This window comes from Falco cherrug, chromosome 5 (assembly GCF_023634085.1).
Source record: "Falco cherrug isolate bFalChe1 chromosome 5, bFalChe1.pri, whole genome shotgun sequence".
NCBI classification, from domain to species: domain Eukaryota; kingdom Metazoa; phylum Chordata; class Aves; order Falconiformes; family Falconidae; genus Falco; species Falco cherrug.
This window is the reverse complement of record NC_073701.1, coordinates 82,027,161-82,050,329: the sequence shown is the minus strand read 5'-3', so window position 1 is coordinate 82,050,329 and position 23,169 is coordinate 82,027,161. Positions and strand designations below refer to the sequence as shown.

The 23,169-nt window shown below is 39.5% G+C and overlaps 1 protein-coding gene across 4 annotated transcripts in view; it reads left to right on the top strand.

The window, feature by feature from the left end:
- TSPAN12 (tetraspanin 12) overlaps positions 1–23,169 on the top strand; it is a 45,317-nt gene that overhangs the window by 11,438 nt on the left and 10,710 nt on the right. For all 4 annotated transcript variants that reach the window (XM_055711154.1, XM_055711155.1, XM_055711156.1 and 1 more), the window contains 3 exons: positions 3,056–3,138; positions 3,752–3,887; positions 18,889–18,963. In XM_055711154.1, coding sequence (XP_055567129.1) covers positions 3,056–3,138; positions 3,752–3,887; positions 18,889–18,963 — 294 coding nt within the window. The remainder of the gene's footprint in view (positions 1–3,055; positions 3,139–3,751; positions 3,888–18,888; positions 18,964–23,169) is intronic.

Below are 23,169 nucleotides of genomic sequence, written 5' to 3'. Positions count from 1 at the left end.
TTTATGTCTGGCAAGAAACAGTAGGAATTGATTGTTAGCAATTTACACTGAAGGAGAACAGCCAGGGGACCTAAATGGCTAAAAGCTTTTTGAATGAAGTGAGAGACCTTTCATAGAGAGCTTGTTCTTATGAGCTGAAGTATTCATATAGTTACATTATTGGTGAAGGTTATGTTTCCTAGGTGAAAGGAAGCAGTCCTTTTCTTCCAGTTGCCATTCATAAATGAAATCAGTCATGTTTCATGATACGGTCATTAAGTGTTTGTGTAGAAGTCATGTGGCTGTCTGTTGGCCACAGCTTGGAGATGCGTCTGCCTACGCTTTCCTCTCACTGATTTTATGTGAGCAAAAATACGTATCTAGGTAGAGAAAACTCAACCTAGGCAGGCAGAGCAGAAACAAAAGTTCTCCTTCCTCATTTGCCTTTGAATGCAAGTCCTTTCTTCCAGCAAACTGAATGGTTCTCTCAGTGGCTTGATTCTGCTCATTGCTTTTGATCTCTGGGAAGTCCTTTCTGTCCCTTCTGCCTTTTACCTGGTTGCTCCGTCATCTTCCATCTGTTGCCAAATAACCTGCAGGCTCCAGTACCCTTGTGGTGACTCTTTTGCCTGCCAAATCGTGCCTCCGCTGAAGAAGCGATCTCTTGCCTTTTTCCAAGGAATCCACCTCTCATTGCTGTACAGGAATGTATTGCTGCATACTGAAGACTGAAGGAAAATGAGTGCAGCCTGTGAGTTCCTAATGAAGAGTGGGGACTAGGCAGTCCACCAGTCTGGTATGGGAGGAATAGTATTATTTACCAAGTAAACATTTTTCTGGTAACAGTTTTTGTAGCAGGACCATCTGGCTCTTACTAAAAGTTGCTGAGGAGTGTGGTTTTGATGGTCTTCTCACTCCTGAGCACCACTGCTGTAAAGCAGCGTAACCAAATTTATCTCAAGTATTTTACTATAAATAGAGTGGAAGTGTGAGCTAACAATTTATCTGTGTGTATCAGGAGGACTTGCAGGGAGATGTGGAGGGTTAAAAATATTGCCAGTTGCTTTTTTACCGTGAGAAGGTTAGGCTGGCTGGTTGTAGTCTTCTTTACCTCTCTTAGTGTTAGAAATGTGTTTTTATTGCTAGTGTGATATATTTCCTGATGCTTTCTTCCAAGGAGGTAGCCATTGTTGAGGAGTCCATCTAGAAGGACATTCTAGTCATCTTCTTTTCCTTGCTCCTGCAGCTCCCTGCAAGTAACACAACAGAAAATGCTCTTTACTCCTGCTGTTCTACCAACCAAAATAGATCCCACAGAGCATAAAGGACATGTGTGTACATAGACTTGTAGTGTGCACTAGCTTTCAGGACTATGCTTGCAGCATGCCAAGCTCCCAGGGCTCTTGCTGGCACCACACAGAACCAAGGCAGTGCCTGTACTTTGTGCATCCCTTTTGAAAAGCAGGAGGAAGATGTGGAGTAGCCACTGGGACTTCCCTTGAAATTTTAAAGGCAAATTTTGAAGGTGTTAAGTTTGAACCTTTTAACTTATCTATCCTTCATAACGACTTTAGGGAAATACGGTGTGTGGGAAGCTAGCTGTTGAAGGCAACAGGGGAGATTCGCTGGTTTAAGATGCAGGTGGTATAATGCTGAGGTTTCCTGGCATACACCTATGCAGTGCATGAAAACAGTAGCATTCAGGAGAGCCAGCATGCTTAGGTCTCCCTCCCTCAGCTAGGCAGTGGTGCTTCTGAAGTCCTGAATCTGCCAGGTTCGGACCCTGAGCTGTAGTTCAGGCTTAGGTGCCCATGTGAGACCACTATTCCTAAATTCTTTGTGTGTAGTAAACCAACTGAATTCCCTGAAATGATCCGGGAAGTACGCAGTGGCATTAGTAACCTTGCCTTTTCTCCATTTTGTAGAAAAGCTTAGTGGTTCCCTCCTCTCCTTGAAGGAGTTTATAGCTGTGTGTCTCACCTTCTGTTTGGGGAGCAGTGGCTCTTGTCTGCCCTGTGCATGCAGGAGGACAGGTGGTGCTCTGGGGGCCAGAGAGCATGCACAGAGGTGGGGATGACTGCCACTGTTCTGTGAGCCCTCCTCCGGGATGAAGAGCACGCTGGCTTACCTAGCCCAGTGCAAAGTGCATGGACCAGTGCCGTGGTGAGCGTCTTGTCCTCTAGCGGTACCTACCAACAGAAGAGCTGGTGCTGTCTCAATGTAGCAGATGTGTTCTGACCATGTAATTCAGGTTTGGCTTCTCAAAAAAATCAGAGGCCAGAGCTTCTACTGGTAGATCCCAGGTGTGCATGATGGCATCAGGTGATAGAAATCTGGGTCTGCCAAGGTGTGGAGGCAATTCTAAGTGGTTTTAGTCTCGGGGATTTACTTGCTGTAGGAGCAGTCCTGGTCAAAGTGTAGTGGCTTTATGCCTCTCAAGTACTTGGCAGGTTAGGTACCCAAACACTTTGATGATCTGGGATTTATAACTGAAAGTGCATTGAGTTTTACTGTCATTTTACAGTTCAGGAAGCTGAGGTGTAGTGTTCATGGTTTGACTATTTGAATAAGTGAGAGTATCAGAATCTTCTAAATTTACCCCCAAGATAAATCTCATCTCCTATTATGTATCAGTACCGTTGTATTTTGCATGGGGTTTCAGGTTATTTTTCACTGGCTGTGTACCTGAGCATGGTTTCATACAGACTGGTGGATACCACCTGTAAGCCCTGAAGAAAGTCACTGATTTTAGGCGCATAAAGTCTCACTGTTGTTTCTGCGGTATGATGTACAGCAGGAGGACTTGAGCCAGCAGTAGCATCACTGGGTGGACGAGAAGGTATTCCGGGCATTAATTATGCATACTGGAAGAGAAGATTATTGTCACTGGCTCCCTAAACACTTGGGCAGCAAACCAACTCTGAGTGTATAGAAGTACAGTTTTGGTGACAGTATGCTGTTTGGATAAGTAAATGCATGAAATACGTTCCTGATAATTGATCCTCTACTTAAGTTATGAATGCTCTTGCAATTTTCTAAAAAATGCATGATAAGTAACTTCATCTTTTCTTTTTAGCTGATGTCCATCAGTGTATTAGGTGTTTCTGCTTGGATGAGAGACTACCTGAATAATGTTCTCACTTTAACTGCAGAAACAAGGTAAAACTTTCGTTAAACCTATTAATCTGTGTGGGTGATTGATTGCAGTATGTATCATTCATTCTGTACTGCAAGTTTCCTACTTAAGATCTCTAGAATTAAGTAGTCTTCTGTTGAGCTAATTATTGTTTTGTTGAAAAGTGTATTTTTGCCACAATTTCTGGCTTCAGTTAAAAAGGTATGAATTCAGTGTTGTTTTATTCCTATACTTTCTCTTCCGACAGGGATCAATTTTTGGCCCATATTATATTACTGTTTAGTTTTGAATACATTTTTTTAGTCCAGCGATTTAGGAATGCTGTTAATTTTGTTACAGCAGTGCTTGTGAGCCCTAGTGATGGAACAGGGCCTCATTGTGCTACATACCATGCAAGTGCAGGACAGGAAGATCACCTTCACTCCAAAATTTTGGGTGATGCATTACTTTCTGGTACCTGAATGCAGTATTTGACTTTAAAACCACATAGAAGAGGTTTTTGTGAAACGTGTAGGGCACTGGAAAGAACGCATCTACTAATTCACCATTTTTGTTTTAATGGCTGTATTACGTTCTTCTTTTGTACCGTTTTTGTGTGGTCATGCTTTTTTTGATTATGGATCTGATTGGTTTTAGGGTGGAGGAGGCTGTCATTTTGACTTACTTTCCTGTGATCCACCCGGTCATGATTGCAGTCTGCTGTTTCCTCATCATAGTTGGAATGCTGGGCTACTGTGGAACAGTGAAAAGAAATCTGTTGCTCCTTGTCTGGGTATGTTTCACAACCTTTAAAACCAGCTAACTTCTGCTTTATTTTGACAGTGGAAGAAAAGTTTTAATCCAAAGGCACTAGATAAATACTGATTATTTTTTTATTACTGTGTTGAGTTATGATATCAGTGAGGAATTGTAATTGCAAAGCAAACAGTAGGAAAGAATTTATTGCCTAGACTGCATTATGCTGCGACTGAAAGACAGGCAGTGTCTCATTTGCAAAAATCCACTTCATTTAGTAGAGGAGTTACTGAAGGGAAAAATAACTCGAACTCTTAAGTACTAATAGTTATAGGAATGTGTCTCAGTGCTCTGAAAAAAACCCCTTATGCTACCCTTTTGACTCTTCACTGTGCAATAGCTAAATAACCTAGACTTTGCTTTATCTCCACAGTTGCTTGTTTGTGTAAAGTTACAGCATTTTTAGCTGATGAAAGTTCATTCTGAGCATATTCAGAAGCTTTGCCTTCTCTTATGTGGATGTGGAATTTTACAGTTGCATTGGGTTGTGAGCGAGTTTAAAACTGAATTCCAAGTACCCAGCCTTTTCCTTGGATTGGAAGCTAACTGACACAACAGCAGCTGAAAAGCAAGTCTTTCCTGCACAAGGCTCTATGTACAATGTCACTGTGATGAGGCTTTGACTGTCGAGGGAGCAAAATGCCTTTTTCTTTATCTGGAAGTCAGTGAGTTTGAGGACAGTAACACTGTCCCTGCCTCACCCACCCCCCCAAAAAAACCCCAAAACCAAAAACCACAAACCAAAAAACCACACACCCCCCACCACCAAGCAAACCCCAAAACAAAAAATCCCCACCCAAACCAAAAAGCCCATCAAACTTGCATTCATTTTAAAGATTGGGAGTTTAAAAATGTTTAGACCGTTGGCAACACTGAGATCAAGGAGTGTCATGTGCCTGTATGCTTCTTAGAGGTCTGGCTGATAGCCCTGCGCTGAGTTTGACTTTGTGTTTCAGCGTGAGGGTAAGCAGGATTCTGAGCAGTCTGTAAGCCCCAGAGAGTGGGAGCAATGGATGTTGAAGAGGTGTATGAGACTTGATTATTGTAAATGCAGTAGGAGAAAGTGGACAGTAAAATCCTTCAGCTCTTGAGAGTATCCAGGAGTCTTACACAAGCAGAGTTGGGCTCCTGCTGTTTTTTCACTACAGTGTGTGTTGAGCTCCCTCAGAGTTGCATTGTTCTTGTGGATCTGTGCAGGCTGAAGTACATGACGTGGACCTCACAAATTTTGCAAAAATGACTACAAACCCAAGTGAGAAGTTGGCTGAGGTTTATGCAGCCTTCACTTTTAACTAACAGGAAATATTCGAACTGCAGCTAAACCTATCATGAAACTACTGGGGTTTTGTATTAAAATGGCTTTTTTTACTTAAGAGGGTTGGAGTAAGCTTTATTTGAGATTTCCAGCTGAAGGTCTGCAGCAGAAGTGTTCTTCCTGTTGCAAGAGGGCAAATGCTGCTTCTCCTTTTGGGTATTTGTTAAGCCCACATATATATATATAAAAATATATATATATATATGAAGATTGTTGTTTCAAAGTTATACAGTTAGGAAAAACTGCCATTTAATTCTGAATACTTTATAGTAATACAATAGTCATGCATTTTTTATTTCTAGATCTTTACCTTGCAATGTTAAAGTCAATGGAAACAAGTTTTAAGACAGATATTACTTTAGCTAAGAGCACTTGCATGGAAATAATGAATGAATGTAATTTTATGCCATGCAATTATTTATCTAGTCATCTTTCTCACACACATACCTTAAGAGAGCTTTGTACATATTTTTGTTTTATACAAATAGTGAAAGTATTAAAAGATGGTAAACTTATTAACCCTTAGGGTTTTTGCTAAGATTATTTTTGTGAAGTGTTCTTTTATTTTATAGTGGTGATACTTTTTTTTAATGTGAATTAAAACTAATTAAAAGGCAAAAGTAACTATATGATGTTGATCAATGCTACATAGTATCTAGAAAAGTTACCATTTTTTGTATAAGCCTTGGGAAAAAATCCTACCTAATTAAAAAGAAAATTAATTTATAACTGGGTTTGGCCTTCAGTTTATTTAAACTGTCAGTGAAAAGAAGAAATCATTTACCACTTCTAATGCCATCTAGAAATATATTATTTAAAGTGTGTTTAGGCAGTCAAATTATACTAAATCAAAACAAGAAATTTCTATCAGTTTATGTTGCAACATTTCATTTTCAGGAGCCTGAAAATTTGCGCTTGCAAAGCAAACTGATAAAAAAACCTAAATGATATCTTCCTAAGTATCTCATTGTCTTTGATTAATTGTTAAATGAATGCAATCATGTTATACCATAGAAGTACGCAGACGTAAGTCAATGCTTCATTCATCAGGCTAATCAGAAAAGTGATGGATCAACAAAATGAGCTTTTGTACAACCAGATGAACTAAAAGAAAAGAACCTTCATGTAAAACATTAACAACCTCTTCAATCATGTTTTTAATCTTCTTTTTGAAGTACATGAACAGCCATAATTATGGCATGCAGCAATATTTGGATACAAATCTTGATGTTGCTGGCAGCGTGTTAGTTGCTAGTGCTAATGTTTTTAATTGACTTGGATTTTTGGAAAATCTAATAAAGCATAAGGACCATAAAAAAAATATATATCTTACGGTGTTAGATATTTATAATACATCTGAATACATAATTATTTTCATTTGTTTTTGAAATTTTATCTTGCAATTGATTAAATGCTTGACTAAACTTCCTAGTTTCACATGGGGCATAAATATAAATTGAATTAATGTTTACTCAGCTTAATTGTAAGAACATATAACACCTCAGTCTTCTGGGGTGTGTGCTTTTTATTATTTGTAGAACCAGCATTTGAAAGCTATGATTATTTAATTTTAATTGCATCAGGAATATGTAGTCCTGAAGGCTATTTGGTATAAAAAGCCCATGTGTACCCTAAGTGCCTGTAATATAATTTAATTATTGTGCATGACATTTAAGTATTGTGTGTGACTGATGTCCTCATGTAGGAGTGGCTGTGATGCCAGCCTAAACTGGAAGATCTGGACTCTTGTAAGTTGCTAGTCCCTGACTTGAACGTATAAAAAGTCCAAGGATAAGAAATTAGAGTACAAGTTTAACAGTGCCTATTACAGTTTATTTGGCAAGATTCTTAAATTATTTTTTTCAAATCCGGAACCGTCTTTTACCTCTTCTAAGGCTCTGTATATTTGGGTTGTATTGAGTCTGTTGTGCATATAGTCTTAACTAAAAAAGCACCCTAAACCCAAAACACCCCAAAAACCCAACACCCCCCCCGCCCCCCTTATTCTCTAAGAATGGTAACTTCATGGGTGTGTGATTTTTTTTTTTTTTAAGTTCTTGTTTTATTAAAACAACAAGAGTAAACTCTGTTGTTTGACAAGAAGAGCTTCATGAATAATCCCACTGGAAAATATTTTCTTGGCTGGAGTTTTCATTGCAAAATCTGGCATTTATAACTATGAGTTTTCTGTAATTACAGCATTCAAACAGCACAGGATTCAAATTTGTCTGCATATGTTTTCGCAAAGGGAAAAACTGTTAGAAATATTTGATGGTCAATAGGGCAAATCCTTTTACTGAGTTTTATCATAAAGTTGGCAGAGAAATAAGTATTTCTCAGAGCTATACGTTGTTAGACCCTGTTGGTGTGTGGTCAAAGAGCTTATTAATTCACTTATGGCATAACCTGGATATAAATTGAAACTTGGCAAACTGAATTGTCTGTTGAGTTGAAACACAACCAGACAAGCAATCATTAAACTAAACTGGTCTTTTCTTTAAAAACAGGCTGGTATTTCACAGAAGAAAAAAATGAAATGGTACTATGTTTTGGTTGAAAAGGTAAATTGGAGGCATGCGACAAACGTTGTGTACATGTAGCTGTTTCATGTCAGTAGTTCTTAGCCAGTTAAATGCAGCGTTGGTGAAAGTGGTTTCTGTGGAGTCCGTCTGAAGAATGACGGGAAACCACTGACCGTATCAGCACTCGGGGCAGATTCTTCTGTACCTGTACACCCATTTCAGTCTGTAGTGCAGAGGTGACGGGGTGATTAAATTCGGATGTCTGCTGTGTTGCAAGGTATCGGTAACTCCTAATGTCTTCCTAGAAAGAACTCCTATTCTGGGAAATGTTAGCCTACTCTACAGTACCACAACACCAGCTATTCTACAGTACTTATGGCTACAATTGGCATTAATTAGCATAAGAATTTAGCACCACTTACTTCTTCAATAATGTAGGTTATTGGTTCTACAGTAATAAAGGATATTTGTTCTGACCCAGGTGGACTCTTACCACAGTCACAGCTGCTCCAATACCTTGTATTAACATTTGGCGCTGGAATTGTTATTTACCAACCAGAAGTATTTATTCATTATTTAACTACCAAGCATTGAAAGGGAAAGAATAACTGACAAACATACTTGGGGTAAACCCATGCAGTTTAGAATTAGACAGGACAAAGACCGGGTTATCTTTCATATTTTGTGCCTTTTATCATCAGTTCATTTATATGTGTGTGATGTGAATGTGGTGTGAGCCTTTTATCATCAGTTCATTTATGTGTGTGTGTGTGAATATGGTGTGAGCAGGAGGAAAACTTCTTCACAAGACAGGTTGGCCTGCCTTCTTGAAAGACTGGTTTAAGTAGGTTTATAACACTGTAGTACCAGTTTGATGCTCAGAGGCCAGTACTGTGCTAGAACTCGCATTCACAGTCAGTGTAAGTAAGGGGCTGGACATTTAGTTTGTATTTTGAAGTGCTGCTTGTTTGACGTTCCACTTGTAAGAGAAAATATACTTAAAATTCACCAATTTTTATTATACCCCAGTAATTTCACATATAAGCAACTTTCTCAAGAAGATAAACACAGAGCTTTTTTTTTTTTTTTTTCCTTTATGGATTTCTAACTTTCAATTCAAAGGTGAACTGCTTGAGGAGATGCCTGTACTAACGATTATTAGACATCTTTTTGCCTTGAAATGAAACTTCCCTGTCCAAACAGGATTTGTAAGGTTCATACAAATTGTTAGATATTGAGATCAGTTTTGGTGATGCCACAGTGTCACCACAGAGCAAAGATGGGCTTTGCAGGGGTGGGTGCGCTCTGCAGGGCTCCCGGCACGGTGGGGTGGACTGTGTTGGTCCTGGGGTTCAGTGCCGGCCTCTCTGTCTGCATAAGGATGAGGTGCACTTTGTTGACCTCGTCTTCCCCTATGTAAGTGTACAGGACAGGATTGTGTATATACTTCAAAGACTTTTGCAGAGAGGCAAGTGCTTTGAAACAGTGCCAAATTTTCTTAATTAGGAGAGGGAGTTTACAGAGCAGAGACACAAGGTGCCTAGCGTAATGGGGAGGTATTTTGAGATGAAGGGTGCTGCCTGCTGACCAAACCTCAGGCAAGAGCAGCTGCTTGTGTGAGGAGTATGGAGGGAAGAGTGTTGGGGTGGAGGAGCGTGATAGGAATGGAGCTGGTGGGAGTGTCCAGGTCTTCTTTCAAACGCTTGGCTTAAATCCAAATGTTTGCTGTGCTCATGGTGATGATCCGCTTCTTTCACCCTAGCACTTAGCAGCTGCCTTGAATGCACAGCCACGTTATACCAGAGCAGAGGCAGCATAGTACTATTTGGTGCAGTTATCCAGTGGCTCAAAGTAACAAGAACTGTTCAGCCCTTTGAAATTTTGAAATTCAGGGAAATGCCTTTGACTCACGACAGCAAGATTGGACAGTGTGGTTATAATGCTGTCAATTGAAATGTTTTGGGTTTTTTTTTTTTGGTGTACTTCTACATTAGTGAAGACCGCTTACTCATCCTTTTGGAAAAAAAAAATCACAGTGTGAAATTAAAAGATAAATATCTGTTGACAGTAGTAATTTTATGGTTCCAGAATGTTTTCAGCATGAAACATGCTGCCTGGATTTCTGTCACACGCTTTTTACTGTGTGCTGTGCTTTTAGGCTTACCTGTGATGGGGGTGACTACCTTGCCTGTTCCTGGGGATGTGTGGTCCTGAGTATTGGTTTTCCTAGGTGTCACTATGTGTGGCCTCATGATCCAAAACTTTTGGAGCAAGCCTTGTTCCTTTTATCTTCTTTGTTCCTGTTTTCCCCTATTCCCACTTGTTACACTGTTAGTACTGCTTCCACCCTCCAAGTTCTTGAAAGTCACCGATACCCAGGGCAGTAGAAGAGACTGAAATGGCACCAGAGCTGAAGAGGGCTCTGGAGTGGTACTCCCTGGTAACAGAGGAGGGAAGATAGTAATAGAAAGATTGGTCAAGTGCAGTGACGGAAGTGGGTACCGGGAAGCTATTGAAAAGACGGGTTGATATGACAGTACGTTCAAGGGACTGGGGTTGTTGAGGCTAGGGAGCTGGGAGTGACACCAGGATGGAAATGAGGGATGCTGCATCTTGACTGAGAAAAGAAGGTGGGGAGCTGCTGGGATGATATGTGGTCTTGCTGCTGTAGTGCTTTTTTTCCCCTCTGTCCTTTCCAGCTCCTCTTTTCTCATTGCTTGTTTGCCCAGCTTTTTCTCTGGTGAAAGGAGTAGGGAATGGGAGAGTCCCTGAGGGCAAGGAAGGAGTAAATGAGTAAACAGATCCACAAAGCTCTGCAAAAATGCCCCTGTCTTGTCTGAAATACAACCCAGCCTCACCTCTGGGGCATGCCTTGGCACTGCAGTTCAGCTGCATTCTTGCTGCCACAAATAGAATATGGAGTGGATGTCCTGTCAGGTAAATTTATCTCTTTTTTTCTTACCTAATCTTGCCCTCTTGACTAATTAACCACAGAGGCACTTTGCTGTGTGCACAGAGGCTGCGGTGTGGGTTTTATATCTAAGAGCACTTTTTCAGTCAAGGTGGTGAATGTTTGAAGCGTTTCAGGGCATGCTGAGGCAGAGTTACTGCATGTATCAGCACTGATTTGGCCTGTTTTGCAAGGAAAAAGGATTTTCTTGACTAAAGAACCATTTTTATGGTGTTTAATTTCCTTAGTAGAAAATAGAGGGGGTAGAGAGATGAAGGAAGATGTGTTTCAAAAATCTGTGCAGAACAGGAAACTTTATTTTTTAATATAAATCCTATGAAGTAAGTGAAGAAGAAAGGGGAAGGGGAATATGGTAAGCTGTGAGGATATCTTTACTTATGTCCTGTTCAGTACTTTACCATGACCTTTCAACAACCCTTATTCCTTGGAGTTCATTGACTTGAGGTAATTGAGCCTTGAGCAAATAAATCCTAATAGTTGTCTGATGTGTGCATTTGCTTATTTCCAAAGTAATACCTGTTCCCTTGTATAAGCAGAGATTAACCATTAAAGTAAAAATTTAAACCAGGTCATTAATATGTCACAGAAGAGTTGAGGCTGTGAACAATGTTCCAACTATTCATAAATAATTTTGTTTAGTTTTTAAAAAAGCAAAAGGGTCAATCAAAAGAACACTTTAGACAAATAAAATGTTCATTGAAAAAAAATATCAGAAAATCAGTTATAAACATTTTATATAAGTAGTTACCACTTTTTCTAAAACTCGGACTTTGCAAAGGTCACAGGCTTTAAGACTGATAAAATTTTGTGATCTAGGAGACTAGAATCTATAAGTAATAGAGATATTTGGCCATTTTGCTGTGGAATGTATTTCTTTTGAAGAACTGGATGGTATTCAGTAGCTAATGTAAATTGGTGGTTTCAGGCCATTTCCTTGTTGACTTGTGACTGCATCTCTCACAAATTTCTATGTTGTCAAGCAAGTAAACCAAATTTTAAATTGGAATGACAAATGAACTGTTAATCCCTTCAGGGCAGGGCTGAGGGAGCTGAGGAGGGAGGAAGGGAGGGCAGGGGAAAGTTTGAGGTGCCGGAGTGGATAAACAGAGGATTTCAGTTTCCATGTGGCTTGTCTGACTCCATTTAATGAGAGTTTGCTCCAGTTTTAAAAAAGTATAGCTGGATTAATCATTACAATAACCACATTAGTTTGTAAACTGTAACAAAAATAAAGGGAACCATAGCCTGTAACTTACTGAGGGAGGAAGGACTTCTTACTAGGTTTTGCACAGAAAGAGTCTGGTTCCCATGGGTGATGTAGCAGTGGTGGTCATCTGACATTTCTCAGGGTGCAGGCAGATGTCTGGATGACCTGTGCCTCAGAAAAACAAGGCTGATGCTCTCAGGCTGTTAGCCATTGGGAAATGCAATGCACAACCCTCTTAAAATTTTCTGGCATTTCTTTTACATACCATATACTCTGGTCTTTTAGAATTCTGGTAAGTCTTAATTCTGCAGCAGCCTTACCCTTGGAATATCCGTCAGCCCTTGCCCTTGCCCCTCTTGCCATGTGGACCACGTTGCTCAGGAACGTGATGTGAGCAGCAGACAGCAAGTCTGAAGAGGCTGGACTTGCCGATCAGCTGCTCTTCATTTGGTCTGACAAAGGGGTTGCTGTTTCCTTTGAGTCTGAAGGGAAAAAAATAAGTTTTATGTCTTCTGGGAGAAAAGAAAAGCGCTTGGTAGGGTAGTGGTAATACTTGAAAAAGGATGTTTATTAAATGGAATACAGAGCACATGAATTCATTAATTAGTACACTGATTCTTCAGAAAAAGGCACATTTGCTCAAAAATGGAAGCATTTCTACAGTCTTCTAGAGCAGATTCTCCAAAAGCTTCAACACCCTCCATGCTGGCCCTTTTCTTCACCATGTTGCAACTTCTGACTCCAGTCATTAGCCCCAGCCTGCCATTGCCATTTGCTTTCACATGCAGAATGCTGTCTTGCTTTCTCGCTGTCTGGAAGTGGGCTTAAGAAGTCAGTATTTTGAGTGTGTTGTGTGATGGGTTCTATTTGTTCTGTAGAAATGAATTTTGTAGGCTGTGAAGTCTTTTCAGGTTTTCTAGGACGACAGTAACGGAAGTGTCATGCAACATGCAAACCAAAAGGTTTGAAGGAGGAAAAAGATCAGTACATGTTTTCAAGACTCTTACTTCCAATTCACAGTTCCAAGCTGCAAACAAAATGGTCAGACCCCATTTGGTACGAGCAGGATCAAGAGAGCATGACTGTGTATGTCTTTGGGTCTTTGTTTCTCCTTGTCTGTGGGATAACAGTCCACTGATTTTACAGGTTATAGTAGCTGAATGCTGATGAGGCATTCCACAGGTCATTGGGGAAAAAAATTACCCAACCCAGCTGGCAGACTGAAAAAACCCCCTGTGGTATCACTTCAGGAATGTACTTGGGTATGTACGCACGGCTTTCCAGTGTGACTGCCCTTACCTGCCCGGGCTGCTCTAGCACCAGCAGGCCATAGTGACTCCTTGGTCACTAAATACCCTAAGCCGTCAGATTTCTTATGAGGGCTCCTGCTCTTAACTTAATTTCTAGCATAATACTTACACTAGAGCTTGGAAGGGCAACCTCAGTCACGTGGTTTTCGTAGCTGTGCCAGTGCGATTGTCACGGCGGTCGATAATAGGACACTGGGTATTGACGTTGCCCTGGCTATCGCACTGAAGACGGCTACCGCAAAACACTAGAGTTTTAACTAGTTTTCCTTTGCTAAATGCAATTAGAATGTAATACTTCCACTGTCAAAAAATCTCTGAAAAATTCCATGTTCTTGGAAGTATTTTGGAGAAGGGCATTTAAACTGGGGATTGGGGTGGGGGGAGGAACAAAATGTTTGTGAACTCCCTCCATGTACTGTGTTTTCTGAAGTCCCAGTTTTTCCATTGTTCTGTTGCCATGTTTGTAACAAAAATAGAACATTATTTTTCACCAGTTCTTTTCACCTGTTGCCTGAAAAGCATAGACAAGTTATATTAAGTGATTAATTGCAGGAATTGTGGCACATTCAAGACAAACAAAAAATCTCTAGACCTACACTAAGAGTTTTGTATTGCATCTTTGCAGAAAACAAAAAACATTGTGCTTCACGCTTTATATTCTTCCCTGCAGTTGCCCACAATTGCAACAAAAAAATCCTGTACTCTGCAGGATAGAAAGCATGAGTGAGAGATTGTGTGTTGAGGTACTTCATGTGTGTGCTGTTCAACATTATTCTCTGAACAGAATGGGAGTTGTTGGAACAAACACCTTTTAAACAAATGCAAAATATCTGAGATTCAGTAATTGTGGCCTTTGTGTTTGGATTTACTATTTTTATTTGTGTTTGTATCTAAATGGTTGAGGTGATGAAGAAGGAAATGTGTTCCTGTTATGTATTTGGTGGTGGTGGTCGTTTGCTTAGTTTGGTAGAACAAACAGGATAACCAAAAACCTGTTACAATTTAATTTGGATAAATTAATTTTGCTGTTCAGTTTTTAGCCTTAGGTGGACAGATTCAAAGACATTTTGGGCATATGCCAGAGCATATATGGTCTCTGTATGAAGCACTGGGGGGTGTGTGTGTGTGTGTGTATATATGGAACTTGTGCCCTCTTATGGGATGCCGCTGTGGTGTGCAGGAATTTTATTCAGACTGAAACTTTCGATCCTATTTAGGCAATCCAAACAGATTTTTCTGAAAATAGTTTTGAATTATTTTGATTTTTTTAATATGTATGTGAAAATACCATGTATCTTTCGAGTACTTTATCAGGTTTTAATAGCCTTTATGCAGAAAGCTATCTGAATAGCCATCTGAATTGGCACAAAACCTATTACTTCAGTGCTAGTCCCCGGTTTTGTTTGTTGTTTTGTGGTTTGTTTGTTTGGTTTTTTTTCCTGCATTTTATTGTTTACTTGATGGTTACCTCCCTTCTATTGTGGAATTTCATCATTATTGGATTTCCATACAATATGTTCCACTATCCCATTGTCCTTTCTGTCTTACGTATGAATTCTCTGTAGAAGTGGACTTGCAGTTGTCTGATTTGCACAGGAGCATGACCTCTCTGGAGGCTGTTACAAACTGTAGTAGCTGAATATGATCTGGTAGTATTCATTGTGGTGGGTTTCTGTGCTGTTGATGTGTGTGGTTTCTGCACTGGAAGTTTCAGGGCAGGATGAGGATGTCAGCTGTGGTTGCTTTTACACCTGTACCATATGAAGAGTATTTCAGCAGAACAGGGTCTTGTGATTACATAGAGAATATCTTTAATATCTTCCCTTGGACCTTCATCCGTCTGTCTTTACATCTCTGAAAGTGGTTTTCACAGTAATGACTTTGTTCCCACTTGTTTCCTGTTTACTCTTGCACAAGAAAGGGAGGGGAACAGGATTCTCCTGAACAGGGTCCCCAGTTCCTTCACCTCTGTTTCAGGACTGGTGTGTTGGAAAAGTACAGTGGTTTAAGCCTCTGCATGCTGTCAGCGCTGCAGCTCTGTGCTCTGAGGATGGAGACACGCACACATACCCATTCATTGCTGCAGGAAAAAAAAAAAAGCCAGGAGCTTGTGCAAAGTTCCTGGTATTAGACAAGATGCTCCTGTTGGAAGCTACTGCTTTGCTGAGCTGCTGCCTGCCTGCCTGCCTTCCTCCCCTGTGGCCAGCGGTGGTGAGCAAGCTTAATGAGGAGGATGCTGGAGAAGTAGCTCCTGCTAGTTGACAGCATCCATTTGACACTGCAGGGATACTGGAGTTCAGGAGGATCTTGGCCACATGTGTGTTTGTGACTTACTGAGGAGCGTTACATTTATATATTTTTTTTTTTAATTGACAAATATTTTTACATGGATTTGTTACTTTCAAAATAGTGTTGTCTACCAGCATTTCAGTCACTCAGCTTCTCTCAAGGAAGAAACTAGCTTTTTCACAGCCTTGCTGGAGGAAATCCTTGGGTGAAACTCTCTGCCAGGTTTGTAACAGGATGAAGCCGCTTCAGTTTTCTGATGGCTTTGCATAGTCTCACTAGGGAAAGAATGATAGTGATTAGCAATTGCCTACAAAAGAGAAATGTTAGAAGTCTGCAGGACTTGACATATGAAAGGTCTAGTTCTTGAAGTGATCATGACTTTGCATTAGTTGCTTGTAGACTTTTTTTATTTTATAATAATTTTTAGATATGTAGATATCTGTGTGAAACCATTCACTCCCTTCTGTGCCTTCCCCAATTCTAACCTCTCCCTGCCAAAAAAAAAGAATAATTTAGAAAATATTTCAGTGATGGCCAAGACTGATGTTAGGGAGATTTTATATAGAAGGTAGTATCAGTGACCTGCTGGCACAGTGTTGAGTGTAATACAGAATAGTGCTCCTCAGTGTGTTAGTCTCCTTTACAAAATGTAGCCACTCAGCTGACAGGAAGAAATATAAGCCTTACTTCAAAACAAAGTCCCTGTTTCTGGCAAAAAGCAGAAGTGTGTAAACGCAGAACGATGCATTTATCATTCAGACTCCAGTGGGAATTTAATTGGGGACAAGGAATAAGCATTGAAGCCAGTAATAATTTCTGTATTTGAAAGATGGAAATTAGGGGTAATAAATTTAAGTAATGGTTAGAGGGGGTTTTTTCCACACAACTTCTAAAAAAATTATTTGTTTTTCAAACCATTACATTTGGAGAGAGGTATAATATTCCCCTTTAGTAGCAGGGTGAAACTGAAGCTCCTGTGTGCAAGTTTGGTGTGCCTGCAGTTGCTCAGTTCTTAGCGTGTGCTTTCATGTGTGTAAACTCTTTGTGTCTTTTTTTTGTCTTTTGCCTTATCAGTAGATGATGTGCTTTCTCAGGACAGAAGGCTTGATTCTGCAGTGCCCAGATGGGTTCAGATGTGCTAGCTGGGAGTGCTCAATTCCTGGCAGACCCAGAAGTCTTTTATGAGTGAATCTGGCTAAATAATTTTCTGTCCTGGGCTGTATTCAGTAACTGGAGAAAATCTTGGGTTTGGCTCTTCTGTCTCAACTGCTACCACAAACTTTCTTAACGATATGCTGACAAAAATGAGGAAGTCTCAAATGTTAAGGCTGGTGAATGAATGAAATGTTACAAGGAACTGCAAATAAAGAGTTTTCCAGAGAATGCCAGATGTATACCCCCAGATGTATCGCTTTCACCATGATCAGTGAGTTTTGTATAAGGTCTGGGGACAGCAGGTAGTCCCAGGCTTGTTACTCAATTAGAGTATAAAACCACTGATTTTTTTTTTTTTCACAGCTGAGAACTCAAATTTGCCTTTCATCAAAACATTTAGTTGTTCTCACTCTCAGAAATCTCAGTATTAGCTGTGATTTCCTTAAACATTTTTTGGTATGAATTCAAAGAGTTGAAGCATGTGGCATTCTTTCCTTCTTTCAAAGCGAATACTTTGTAAAGAACCCTTTTCATAACTTGCAGGCACTGAAGCGATAGTGGATACATTGTCTAGAAGCTCATAAATTTATTTTTTAGAGAAAGCATAATCGTTCTTACAAGGTATGACTCAATTTTTTTCCTCTTTTCGGAGGATGAATGTATTGGTTATTGAAGGCCTCTACTGGTGCTCTGTGTGAACTCATAATGTTGATTTGTAAGGATATGTGATGTCTTGGTCAGCTACAACGAGGATGCAGTGTAACATGATGGAGACTAGGACAGCTGGACCTCTTCTTTCAACACCATCTTTATCGAACAGACCTTTGCAGGGAGAGGGTATGAGTATAGGTTTCTCTTGAAAGTTCAGATGAATATTTTTACATACACATTTTTAATTTGGCTGTTTGTGTCTACAAACCTAAATCAGGGAGTTAGATTTGACCAGCAAATAGAAGACACTGTTCAGTAGTTGCCAAGGTATCTGTGAATTACACTGTTCTAGACAGAGTAAATGAAAAAGGTGCTGTGTAGATGACTGTTAAATCCTAATATTGTAGATTTTTATTCTCTGTTTTAAATTATACAACTTATTGACCCTTTAACAGAAAATAAAAAAACCCACTTATCCTTAGTACCTGTTTTGTGTCTTTTATACCTGTGCTAAATAGATTCAGGAATGAAATTACTAAATTGGAAGCCTTTTGGCATGTATCCTACTAATGGAATTATATACTTATTCTATTCTATTTTATATTGTGATGGTGTTTCTTTTGATTTCTAAATAAAATGAAAATCCATGAAGACTGTAACTTTAATTCTTGTGTACTGAGAACAAGGGGGAGCTCAGTCCATTGACATGGAAGAAAGTTTTGAGTCAAGAATGAGTGGAACTATACTACTGCTTTCAATAAAAGTTAAATGGGTTACTTTTAATAGAGAACACTAGTTAAAGCAGTCTTAATTTCCATGCAGCTTTATCCTGCAGTTCAGAAAGGGTTTGTTGATGCTATATGGAGGGATAGTCCTTTTCTTTTTAATCATAGCAACCACTTTTTCTTAACTGTCATTACCAAGACCTGTACAGGTTCTTCATTTATACACCTATTTTTCTATTTTGAAATAGTTCAAGTGTTAGATCTTGTAATAGACAAAGATATTTCAGTCCATCTCAATAAATACATGTATGTTTATGCCTGATCTCAAATATCTAAATCACTTTGATTTGAACATAACTTTCAAGAACCTTATTTGCTTCAGTCTTTTCAATTTTCTCTTCTTTTATTCTTCTTTTTCTTTTTTCTTCCCCTTTTTGGCTATTTGCATGATTTGGATATGTTGCTTAAATGGACAGAACTGAAAAAAGAGATTTCTGTTTTTTTCCACATACATGAAGGAAAAAATACCATCCTCTGCAACTGTTTTCATGGTAGCCTTGCACTCTTGGGCAACAAGGAAATGAATTTATTTTCCCATTGCAATGTTCATATGCTTTATGTTAAGTTAGTAAGAAATGTTACATGACAAACCTTTAGAAAGTTTGCTGCGTGAATTTTTAATGTGTTGGTTACAAAAACGTATTTCAGATCTCATGTCTTCAATCATGTGAGATGTTACTAATGTTTTGAGATGTCCTTTAGTATTACTGAGTCCTTTTTTTCGAAGTTAACCTGAGTATCAAAAATAACTAAGACTGTTCTGTTTTCTGCAGTATTTTGGAAGCTTGCTTGTAATATTCTGCGTTGAACTGGCCTGTGGTGTTTGGACCTACGAGCAGGAAATAACGGTGAGTCAGAAAAGGAGGCTGTGTTTTTTCAAGAGAAGAAAACAGAAATTTCCATTAGCTAGCTGTTTTCTAATTGCAGTAGTGTTTATCTTTGTTCATTATTCCGACAGTCTAATTTCAAGCGGCTGCCTTTTTTTTTTTTTTTTTTTTGTTAAACAGAATTCTTCTGGGAAAGCTTTTCTGTCTGGAAGGTCCTATTTGGGTTTTTGTCCACCCTCTCTTTATTTGAGAGCCAAATCCTGCAGTCCTGATTTAAGGACTTTATTTATTGTTAGTTCTTGCTTAGGCAGGTTCTCATTGAATTCGTTGGAAGTTTTGAGGATCAGGTACAAACTTCAGCCTTAAGTATTTTGAGAGAGGAGATGTAAGAATTTGAAGGGGTTTTACCTCAGAAGCTCTTCATCTTTTGAAGAGCTATAACGGAGTGTACCTTGTAAAAAGACAGTGTGTTCTTTCAGTAGAGGACTTGTTGTCTGCTGAAATCTTCACGCTGCCTCCACAAGCTATAAATGCCAGTTTTAGGCAAAACATGTCTTGGCTATAAAACACTCTCATCTGTAAACTTGTTAAGAGGTTTTATCTCTGTCTAGTGTTTATAGCTGTACCAGCCTTTAATTTTCAGACTGAAGACCTGTAGCCATCATGCAAGAAAATGGGTAAGTGTTGAGCAGAAATTAAACTGACATGTTGTTCTACTGGCTGCTATATCCTTACGTCTTGTACTTGCTGTGGTACATTTTTATGAATAGACAGACAAATAGTTTCTCTGAGCTGCCAAGATATGCCCAATATACTGGCCTTTCCAACAGTGAGTAGTACATACATTGTAGTAAGATGGGAAGGAGCCTTCTTGATACTTACAGGGTACTGGGACAAAGGAATTTCTGGCAGATTTGAAGTCTGAAGTTATGTGGCAGCACTTTGCATCAGCATTCATTCCCTTGTAGTACAAATTCCAGAGGGGTGTTCTAATATCATAACTGTTACGGCTGTCCCTTTACTTTAAATGTCAGCTTACATTGATGAATTTTAAAGTTGGAAATGCAGAGAAGAGGCATGCTTCATCCTGTGGGCACAGCTACCCTCTGCAGGGGTTTTGCCAAGGATGACAGTTACAACTAACATCTGTCTTTCCACAGAAATCTTGCCAGCAATAACATAGCCTTCAGTGCAGTGGTACATGCCTCCTCCAGCCCTCACTAGTCGAGAACCTGAAGTTACAGTGTGCTTTAGTGTGATCCCCCAAGCTTTCAGTTACCTGCTATGCTACTGAAACCCAAACCTGGGACAGTTTGATAAAAGCTGTCATAGCCCTACCATATGTTAAGGCACTGGTTATGCTGCTTCTGTCCAGAAAAAAACATGGGTCTCCTTGCACCCCTTTGCAAAAAGAAGCAGTGCTGAGCTATGTGTCTGCACCTTCTGCAGTGGGTCACAGTGAACCCAGATACTCCATGCTCCTCTGGTTCTTCCTCTTTCTCCCAGGAGTCCAAGTGTATGAACATGAGCATGCAAACACAACAGATAAAAATCTGGTCAGCAACTGCTTTTGGTTTTTTTTGTCCCTATTCTTCTCTCCCTTTATATATATTTTTTTTTTGGATTCCGATAAGGAAATACTGGGATTATTTTGTTTTCTCTTTCCATTTGATTTTGTCTTCTTAGTGTCTTTGTTCTACCACTGCTGCTCTTTGTGTGATGAAGTGGGCCAGTCTCAGGTTTCTCGCTGCTGAAACTTGTAGGGAATGTGGCAGCCTGGAAGAGCACAGCATTTTTTGCAGTCATTCTTTCATATCTGTGCAAGTCACTTCCCTAGAGCTTGCTTTCTCCTATTCTGCTTGATTAAGATAAGAGTCCCTTTTTATACCCGTGGGTGTGATTTGATGTCATGTTGGTTTCAGTGTAGCATGAAATCACATGAGCCCCTGGTGGGTTTCAGAGAATTGGTTGGCATTAGTATAGGTGGTGGGTGATGTTGTCAAAAATGTCACTGAGGCATAACCACCTCTGCTGATCCAATATGAGCTCTCCTTGGCACGTGGACAAGATGCTCTAAGAGTCCTTGTATAAACAATTTTCCTTCCAGCTCATGATAGCTCTCAGCATGAAGTGTGCCTCATGACTTATTTATTCCACCCACAAGACTGAAAAGCCAGTGTGGGTGTACAGCTTACTTGGGCATTGGTCAAGCCTTGATACTCATTAGAAAAATTATAATGAATAAGTAGATCCCAATGGCAAACAGAGCTTTGCAGAATTTATGCTAACACCAAGCCAGCATCTCTAGTTTTTGTTTGTCTCCACACTACGGAAAAGTGTTGGCGTATAGTCAACGAAATGCATCTCAACATCATGTATAATTGTGCGGTATTGCATGCATGAGCTGAAAGAAAGCTTATTTTATAGATACATCAATGTCCTTGGTTTGGTATGTTGGCATTCTTGGAACCAAACAAACACAGATTCCAGTATTCATCCTTAGCTCCAGAATTCAAATTGCCTTCCTGCAGTGGGGTTTCGTTTGTTTTGACTTGCTTTTAATTTTCCTTCTCTCACTTCTTGATTCCGACCCACACACCCCCACCTCCTGGCTTTGCATTGTTTTCATAAAGAAGTTGAATGCCTTGTGTTACGTGTGTAACCTTGGACCGCATTCAACTCAAATAAGATAATAAAGAAATAGTCTAGCAAATAGAAGCTTAATTGCAGCAATATCAAATATTATCCAAAGAAGGTGGAGTGCTAACTTCCAATGCAGTGCAAAGAGAAATGCATTGAATAAAAACCCAAATTATTTTATTGTAGTGACCAGTGTAAATGTTTGTGGTAGAAATACTCTGTGATACTTTTTAAAGTGTTTTTAGTACACTACTGCTACCACATTTTTCACATAGACAATTGTGAGTTCAGTGCTTTATAGCTTAAGAAATAATTCTGCTAAATGAAAGGTGTGTTAAATTTCTGGGATATTATTAATACATTTATTATATATGGAGCTTTATCAGGGCATCAAAAATGTAACTAGCAGCAGTAATGAAACATTATCAAATGTTCTTATTTGGATTACGGGGTCAGTCAGGCAGTGATTGTCCCTCTTATTTTTGTAGAGCATCTAGCGCAACAAAGATGAGACTCCTTGGGAAGTATTGTGATAATTTTTTTTCCCCATAGATAATGTTTATTACTATTTGTAAAAGGCTTTTACTGTTCACTCAAAATTGAACAGGATAGTTAAGTCGCAGCTGCTAGAGGAGCTGGGCTCCCCTGCTCTCCAAGTGAAAGCTGATATTGCAATTGTGATTTCTTTCACCATGAGTATTAAGGCTAATGGGAACGAGGCAAAACTCTGCATGAATGGTATGTGTGTCTAGAAGGGTAACTGCAAAGTCTTCAACTCCTTGTTTTAATTCGGCACACTGAAATTTCTGCTGCTGAACAGAAGTTACTTACCTTGACTCTTAACTGCATTGTATGCCAGGTGCCATAGAACTTGCTTCTGTTGTTCCTGACAAATTAAAAACTGAGGGTCCTAGTCTGACAATGGAGAGCACTAGCAACTTGCTTCTGAGTAGTCAAATTTGAGAGAAAAATACTTCAAGAATCCTTCTTTCAGAAGAAAAGGTTTACACGTCTGAATGTGTGCAAAGAAAAAAGTTCACAGGTCTCACTGTCTACACTTCATTGTTACTGTTCTTGAGCAGGATACTGAAATCGAGTACTTTCAGGATACCTGCATGCAGGGCTCCAGGCAAAACCAGAAAGCCACTGAGAAGACTCTCAGGGTAGAATTCATCTCAGTTTTATATATTTTAGAAGTCAGATGTTTAAACCTAAGTTTGTCACCTTAGGCAGTGAAATGAGTTTGAGAATTCAAGAGAATGATACGCGCTCTGTTTAAAATATATATCTTGAGATGAATTGCCCCATGTGGCTGCCTGTTTCTAATGACTAAGACAACAACAGGGAGATGCTTAAACTGGGGCAGACAAGTTGCATCCCTGATGACTTGGATGGGCTTGGTTAAAGTTTTTTACCAGGTTAAAAAAAATCTGGTAACGCTGTAATCAAATCGTATCCCATTATCTCTGAATCTCTAAAAAATGCCGCTCCTTTTTCAATGTACGTTAAGTAAAGGATATAACTAAATTTTTCCTGATACTTTAATAAAGCTCCTAAAGTTTCAATGTCAGAAAAATCAAAGGACTT